General features: G+C 49.2%; 1 protein-coding gene across 1 annotated transcript in view; it reads left to right on the top strand.

The window, feature by feature from the left end:
- Positions 1–229: 229 nt before the first annotated feature.
- Positions 230–8,007, top strand: part of ADAM11 (ADAM metallopeptidase domain 11) — a 31,389-nt gene continuing 23,611 nt past the window's right edge. The window contains exons 1-2 of the mRNA XM_072646007.1: positions 230–616; positions 1,201–1,379. Of these exons, the coding sequence (XP_072502108.1) occupies positions 550–616; positions 1,201–1,379 (246 nt within the window). The 5' untranslated portion in view covers positions 230–549. The remainder of the gene's footprint in view (positions 617–1,200; positions 1,380–8,007) is intronic.

Raw genomic sequence — 8,007 nt, 5'->3', positions numbered from 1 at the left:
GGTTGGATGAAGCCTGGAGCCGACGCTGGGGCAGCAGAGGGGCCGAGGGGGAGGGGAGCTGGGCGGCCGCTTCTCTCTTTGTCCTTTCCCTCCCGTCGTGTCTCGGCTGGGCTTTGTCCCGGCTGCCCGGGTGGCCGGGCATTGCCCCAGTGCTAGTTCGGGGCGGGGCGGGGCGGGGCGGGGCGGGGGAAGGGAGGAGGAAAGGAGGGGGAGGGGAAAGGGGGGGCGGGCTCTCTCCTCACGTGCTCCCCCAGCTCGGCTCTTAACACTGGGCACAAGCCGCAGGGGGATGGAGACGGCTCCCCCTTCCTGAGCTCTGGGGGCGGCCACCCGGCCCTTGCCCCCCTCCCACCTCCCCTCACCTGCTCCTCAAATCCCAGCCTTCCCATCCCAATCCAACCTGGAAAAGAGACAGCAGAGGCAGGGACCCCCTCCGCAACCCTCGCCTTCCTTCTCCCCTGCTGGCTCCCACCCCAGACTCCCGGCCCCCAGCCGGGCATCTCCCTCCTTGTCCTCAGCCCCCCGACCTGGGGAGATTATGAGGGAAGGATGAGTCCGGTGCTCCGCTGGGTGTTGGTGGCTTTCGTCGTTTTCTTCGCTCTATTCCCACAGCCTGGTGAGTGCCCCCCCCCCCCTTTTCCCCCAGTCCCAATCGGAGGGCCGTGATCGCCACGATCCTACCCTACTGCCCCGTCCCCCTAGCCCCTGCCAGGCCCTTTTCTTCTTCTCCAGCCCCAGCCCGTCTTCCCTGCCCCCCCCCCAGATTGCAGTATATTTTTGCTGCATCCACATTTTTCTGCAGTGTGTGTGGGGGGAGCACCGAGTTTAGGAGGGTTGAGGTGTGCCAGGGAGCCATCCACCCACCTGTCCCCATCCAAACTGTCTTCCTACCACAGTCACCCCTCTGCTGGAATGCCCAGGTTTCCCAGCTCCCCCACGGGACCTTGGAGAAGGGGGTCTGTAGTGATGCTTGAGCAGGAATAAAGGAGGAGGGCCCATCTGGTCCATCACTCCTCATCCTTGCTTACTGCCCATCACAGCCATTCTCTCTCAGTAGGTGACCCTACCTCCTCAGGTCTCCACAGGTGACACCATAACCTTAGGGCTCTGGGGAGTCCATTATTCATGTGTGCCCCAGTTCCTACCCCTTATGCCCGCTGTGGTTGCTTCCCTCTCTAGCAGGTGGCCTTGTCTCTGCAGGTCTTGGTGGGGTGGCTGGGCCAACAGGGGCCCTGCAGTGGGGGAAACAGCCCTGGGACAGGGAGCTGCATGCTTCTGAGGTCACCTATCCCAGCCGCTTGGTGGGAGAGAGCTCTGGGAGAGAAATCAGCAAGCAAGAGCTGGACACCAGAGCCCGAAAGGAGCCACCTGGGGGTCCGGTGAGTGGAGTACATTATGAAGGAAGCAGGGTTAACTGCATGTCAAGTCTTTGGGAGAGGAGTTGCTTCCCTAAACTCCTGGATAAGGGACATAAGGAGTGAAGATACCCACAGGAGAAGCCTGAACCTTCCAGTTTTTTTCAGGAACTGACTCAGCCCTGAGCCCCTGACTCTCTTGGGCCTCAGTTTCCTTTTCTGTAGGGGGATGCTTAAAGGGCTGCAAGGCAGGAGATTGGGAAGACCTGATGAATAGCTAGATCTGCTAAACTCTCTAGACTCATCTCTAATTGCCCTGGTGAGCTAAGTGCTTCTTGAAAGACTTAGTTGGGGAAGAGAGGAGGGAGAAGTATCACTTAAATTCCAAGCTCTCCATCCCAGTCACTCTTATATACCCCATTTCCCAGGCATTCAAATTCCTTTTTCTTGAGAGGACAGTTCTGTTACAAAATAGGGCTAACTTTGGACCTGGTTGGTGTATGGGAGGGGAGGGGTAGTGGTGAGAGAAACTTTGAATCAAGAATGAAAACTCCTGGGTTCTTTCTTTGGCCCTGAAATCTCACTGAGGACATCTCAGTTCTATTTCTGGTTCCCTACTTTAGGGTAGAGAGACTTGTCAGTCTTTCTTCCTTCACTGAAGGTACAGTCTGGAGAAGAAGAGGTTAGTGTCTAGAAAGTGCTTCGAGATCCCCAGCTAAATCATTGTCTGCCAAGCCTTCCCACCCCCACCTAGCTCCCTTTCACTTGCTGTCCCCTAGGGTGTCTCAGAGGAAGGTTAGGAATGAAGGAGATTAATTGTAATTAATATTTAATTAATATTGTGTGAATAATAACCACCAAGATGGAATAGTCACTTGTTTTGCTGGGCAGTCTTGAAGCTTTGGGGGGAGAAGGTCAGGTACCAGACCATGGAAAGGAGGGGGCAAAAGCCTTATGGAGAACGTTGGGTGGGACCAGCTATACAGAAATAGGAGGGTGTATCTGAGGCCTGGGGGGTGGGGGGGAAGAGAAAGGGGAAGGAGGGCAGAGGGGAATATATGTTGAGGGAGGGGAAAGGGGAAGTAGGAAATGGAGAGTACCCATTACAGACATCTGTCAGTCTGGCATTGGTCCCTGGCTAATGTATCTGGTTAAAAGCCCTAACAGGGGAGTGGGGAGTGGGGCGGGGGGAATGTGGTGGAAGAAGGGGAAGGATTGGAGATGGAAGACAGCAGGAAGACAACATGCATAATAGATGGACCATCACTTAGGGTGGTGGGAGGGGGGCAGGAGAGGGATAGATTAATGGTCTTGAGAGCTTGGAAAGTGGAGGGGAAGGAAAGGGGTCTAGTCAGAATCTACTTGGTCTCCTGGGGTCGGAGAGGGGGAAAGAGAGGGGAGAGGGAGGGCTGAGGATGACCTGGACCAGGGGCTAGACATATTGGCTCCTGAGCCCTCAGTCTTGGGGCTGAGGAAGGAAGCTGGGACTCTGGATGCCCAGCTCCTTGTTCCTTGGTGTGATGGCCTCACTTGCACACCAGGTCCCCCTGAAAAAGCAGAGGTGGGGGAAGCACGGGGATGGCAAATGGGGAATATTGACCTCTATGTCCCTTGGGCCAAGGTGGCATTCCTCCAGCTCTCTAACCCTAGCGGCCACCTCTCTCAGTTCCTTTGGAGGCTGACCTGGTTGGAGGACAGAAAGAGGGACAGGCTTGAGAAGGAAGACAGATGGGGGATAGAAACAGGGACATCAAAGCTGAGGAGACTCTTGCCTCAACCTAGTTTTCTGAGTGCTTGATCTAAAGTGTATATGGTGAGAAAGAGATTGGAGGGTTGGGGTATATTGGAACATTGCATTTATGTTGCACTTTCAGCTTTACAATGTGTTTTTATACATTATTTCACTTGATCCCTACAATAATCTTTGAAGTAGGTGCTATCATTATGCCCATTTTATGGATGGAGAAATTGAGGCTGAAAGATTTCTTAACATAACTAGTGTCTAAGGTAGGATCTGAACTCAAGTCTTCCTGACTTGAGTCCACACTCTCTCCACTACACCTGGCTATGAATCCAGAGTGGGAGTTACTCCCTCCAGGGCCCCTCACCACCCAGAGCACCACTGGATTCAAGGAAATGCTAAGGGATTGGGGCCAGGAAGTGACTGAAATCCCAATCCTTTGACTCCTCTCTTGTCAAATATTTTGGGCTAGAAATATAATACTTTGCTTTCCCTTGCCCTTGGGGAGCTTATGGTCTTGTTAGGGAGGCAAGAACATCATTCAAAGTACCCAGCCCTGCCCAGGACACATCCATTCCCTCCTTTTCAGTTCCTGCCCCTTTGCCCTTTCTAACCCGGGCTCCAGTATGGATTGAGGTGGGCAGTAATCCTCAACCCAAAGCCCCTTCCAACTCTTTATTACCTTCTGGGGAAAGAAGGGGTCTGCTCCTCCCCTTCTCTCATTTTTTGTTATTTCCCAGGTTTTCAAAGCATTCACCAGACTTAGGGAATAAAGGGCAAGGGGAGGTGATCCAAGTTTGTGCCTGCTGCTGGAGGAAGCCCTGCCCCCATGTAGATTCTGTCTTGTAAATTGTGGTCAGAGGTAGACCCTAAGGCTTAAGTGCCCACATGGAGAATTTGGACAGCATTTCGAGTCTCATGTAAACATCTCTGCTTAGGGGTACTGACTGACAGCATGTGAAGGCAGTGTGTGTTAAAGGTAGATAGGTAAGAACCTGACAAGGATAATATATAATCAGACTGAAGGAACCCCAGGCCCTGTTAAAGGCACAGGGCTCAAGGGGGGGGGGGGGGTGATTGTAAAAGAAAAGGAGATGAAAAGGAAAAAGAAGGATAAGGAAGGTCATGTGATATAATGAAAATAACATTAACATACAAGTCAAGAGACCTGGATTTGAATTGTGGTTCTGCCTAGGTGTGTGGTTCTAAAATCTGGCTTTTTTTTTTTAATGGAAAAGTTGGACTGCTAGGGCTCTGTCAATTATAATTTCACAAATTTATAGTTAGAATCTAATTCAATCTCTTCATCTTATAAACAGGGAAACTGAGGCTAGGGAGTTTAAATGAATTGTCTCACCTCCCAGAAGTAGTAAGAGGCAGAGCCAGTCTGTGAACCCAATTCTATTGGCTCCAAAGCCAGCCTCTTCTTCCACTGTTTCATACTCCCTTTCTAGTACTTTGTAGATTTGGAGGTCTATGATTCAAAAATGAGAAAATGTAGTTTGGTGTGGCCTTGGGATGCATTTAGAGTCAAAGGACCTAGATTAGAATCCTAATGGCTTCTTGTAGCCTAAGCCTCAGTTCCCTTATTTAGAAGGTGAGATGGTTTTACAGATGACCTAGGAGTATCCTTCCAGCTCCATCATTCCCAGACAGGATGGCATTAGCAAACAGATAGTTGTGAAATGTCTGTGGAAGTTGGGAACTAGATTGGAACCAGGACCCAGAGAATCCCAGAGCTTCTTGAGATGCAATTTACCTTAATATCACAGTAGGCTTACAGGAACCAACAACAGACACTTGCTACCTCAGGAGTTTGAGGGAACTAAACGAAGTTCAGCCAAAACTTAGGTTTGCAGGGGAATAAGTGTAGGAAGGCAATACAGAATTCTCAGGTAGCCAAAGAGGATTCTAGGAAGGGGCTGAACTCAATCAAGATGACTGGATTCAAGATTGAGAAATTTCCAAGTGGAGCATATTGACTAGTCTGGGCAAGGCTGGACTCCATACCCATGATGTATGCCTGCTATTCCCAACCTGTCTGTCTCCTTATATATCCTCATGCCTGAAGCCAGGTAGTTCTCTTACCCCTTGGTATCACTGGTCCGCTCTTCCTGGATCACTGCCTTGTGGCAGAGGGGCTCTCATAGCTCAGTGAAGCTATGAGCTATGATGTTCAGGGTTACCCAAGACAGAGAGATCATACTGGAGAGTTCTGACAAAAAAAAAGGTGACCCACTGGAGAAAAAAGTGGCAAACCACTTCAGTATCTTTGCCAAGAAAACCCTATGGACAGTAATGGAGGACAGAAGGACCTGGAGTGCGATGATCCAGAGGGTTGCAGAGAGTTAAACATAGGTAAATGGCTGGACAGCAAAAGCAAAATCACTGGCCTGGGAGTGTGCCAACAACAATATCTTGTGGGTGCTATCCATAGCATGACTTTCACATCCATTATCTAGCGATGACCATTTTATGGATGAGGAAAATGAGACTGAGAGAAAAGTGACTTGCCCAAGGTCACATAGTGAGTTATGGCACATTCATGGTTGATCCAAGATTAGAACTCAGGTCTCTGGGGCTCTTTCTGTTATATTTTGCTTTCATCTATTAAGATACATCTATTAGATTAGATGATACATGAGGCCCTTTCCATCCATAAATCTGTGAAATTATGGCTTACAGAATCCTTGTAAACCAGTTAACCCACTATACAGATAAAGAAACAGACTGGGTCATAGGAGGAGAAAGAAAAGGAGAGAAGACCTCAGGTGGGAAGAGTAAAAGTGTTAGGGAAAGCACTGCTTTTGGGTTGTGCATTCAGATTTCCAATGTATCCATTGTCTTAAGGCTGGAGCAGGTAGAAGAGGACAGTGCTGAGCTCTGGGGTTAGAGTTTTCTAGTTGGGGAGGAAGATTTCATCAATGTCTTCCATTTTGGACTCAACATTCTAGTTGCTTTTGAAAGCATCTTGAGATCTGAGGTTGGAATGCAATATATATAAGGGATGGGTGTTATCCATTCTTCATTCTCAAAGAGGACCAGTGACATTACAAGGGTGATGTCTTGACTTGTGAAACACAACAGGCAGGATTCAGTAGGGCAGCTAGGTGACTCAATGGATAGAGTACTGGGCTTGGAGTCAGAAAGACTCATCTTCCTGAGTTCAAATCCAGCCTCAGACACTTCCTAGCTGTGTGACCTTGGGCAAGTCACTTAATCCTGTTTGCTTCAGTTTTCTCATCACTAAAATAAGCTGGAGAAGGAAATGGTAAACCACTCCAGTATCTTTGCCAGGCAAACCCTAAATAAGGTCATGAAGAGTTGGACATGACTGAAATGACTGAACAACAACAGGGTTCAGTATCAAAGATTGTGGAGCTCAGTGTCATGAATGGGGAGTCCTGTATCAGGGCATGAAGGTCTCAGTGTCAAGCCTGAAGGTCTCGGTGTCAGGATGGGGATTCATTTTCAGAGAGGACAGGGTCAGCATCAGAAATGGTGAGAAGTTAACATCAAGGATGGGAGTTCAGTATCAGGGATGATATCTCAGTGTCAGGATGGGGGTTTAACATTAAGGAACTCAGTGCCAGGGATGGTGAGGAGTCAGCCTCAGGGATGGGGGCTTGGCATCAGGGATGGATATCAAGAGGTACAATGTCTGGGCTAGGTGAGTTTAGTGATGAAGAGAAATGAGGGTGATTAGTGCCAGGAAGGGCCAAGGAATGCAGTTTTGTAGTGGGCTTAGAAATTCCCCACCTCAGCTGTGTTCATGGCCCATTCACTATCTTTTTCTCCATCTTGTCCTTGATTCTTTCAAGTGACCCAGCTGCCCAAAGTCTCCTTCCCTTCAGAGACTGCGACCCGGCAGGGAGGTGACTTTGTCTTCAGAAATATAGGTCACTTCTCATCACCAGAAGCGTGTCCAAGTTTCTCTGTTGTCTTGGCATTTTACTGTGTCTGTGGCTAAGTGGGACATCAGCTTATTCCTCAGAATGAGGGTTGGGTTGTCCTGGGATTTGGTCTGTGTGATGAAACAGGGGACAGCTTCCCCTCTGACCCCCAGGACATCTGGAGTCTCCTCTTTGCTACCACCGCTGCCACCACCGTGTGAATGCCATAAGCCAGAGGGTGTTGATTTCTTTTGCCAAAGACCAGGTTTTTGAATCCTGACCTTTGCCCTGCCCTCTCTGGCTTCCATGTCCATTGGGTTCTAGCACATGCAGGTGGTTCCTGGGGTCAGAGTTAGAACTAGGGATGACTTAGAAGTCAACTAGGCATAGGACCATAGATTGAGACCTTTAAGACTTGTCAAATCCAACCCACTCATTCCACAGAGTATGGAATGGAGACTCATGAAGGTTAAGTGACTTGTTTAAGTTGGCACAGGTAGTAAGTAGATTCTCTATGTCATTCCCCATTGCATCCAAACCTCTTCTCTTCTTTCCCAACCAGCCTCTGTCCCATTCTCCACACTTACAGCTCCAACCTTGAGCTCCTTCAGCCTTCCCTCCTCCATTCTTAACATTGTAGGCATGGAGATTTAGAAGACCCATGAAAGGGTCTTCCCAAGTCATTGAGTCTGATGTCTGCATTTTACAAATGACGTACTGAAGCCTGGAAAGGTTAAGTGACTTGTCCTGGGGTCACATGGACCCTTCTCCCATCAATGCATACACTTCATCCTATCCCTGGACATTGTCTCTCACAGCTAGGATCCTACAATTCCAAGTCTCATGTCTTTCCTTTCTACAGTTCATCTCCTTCTCTGTTCTCCTTCCTTCCAGTCACAGAAGGAGCATCCCGACAGCTCACTGAGCCCAGTCTCTTTCCCTTTGTCCTCTATCCCACTTCCTTTCATGTCCTTTCACATCACCTACCTCTAATTCTCCCCTTACATGCATCCTCTCT

The sequence above is a fragment of the Notamacropus eugenii genome, chromosome 2, assembly GCF_028372415.1.
Source record: "Notamacropus eugenii isolate mMacEug1 chromosome 2, mMacEug1.pri_v2, whole genome shotgun sequence".
Classification (NCBI taxonomy): domain Eukaryota; kingdom Metazoa; phylum Chordata; class Mammalia; order Diprotodontia; family Macropodidae; genus Notamacropus; species Notamacropus eugenii.
Note: the sequence above shows the minus strand (reverse complement) of the source record. Positions and strands in the feature narration are given on the sequence as shown.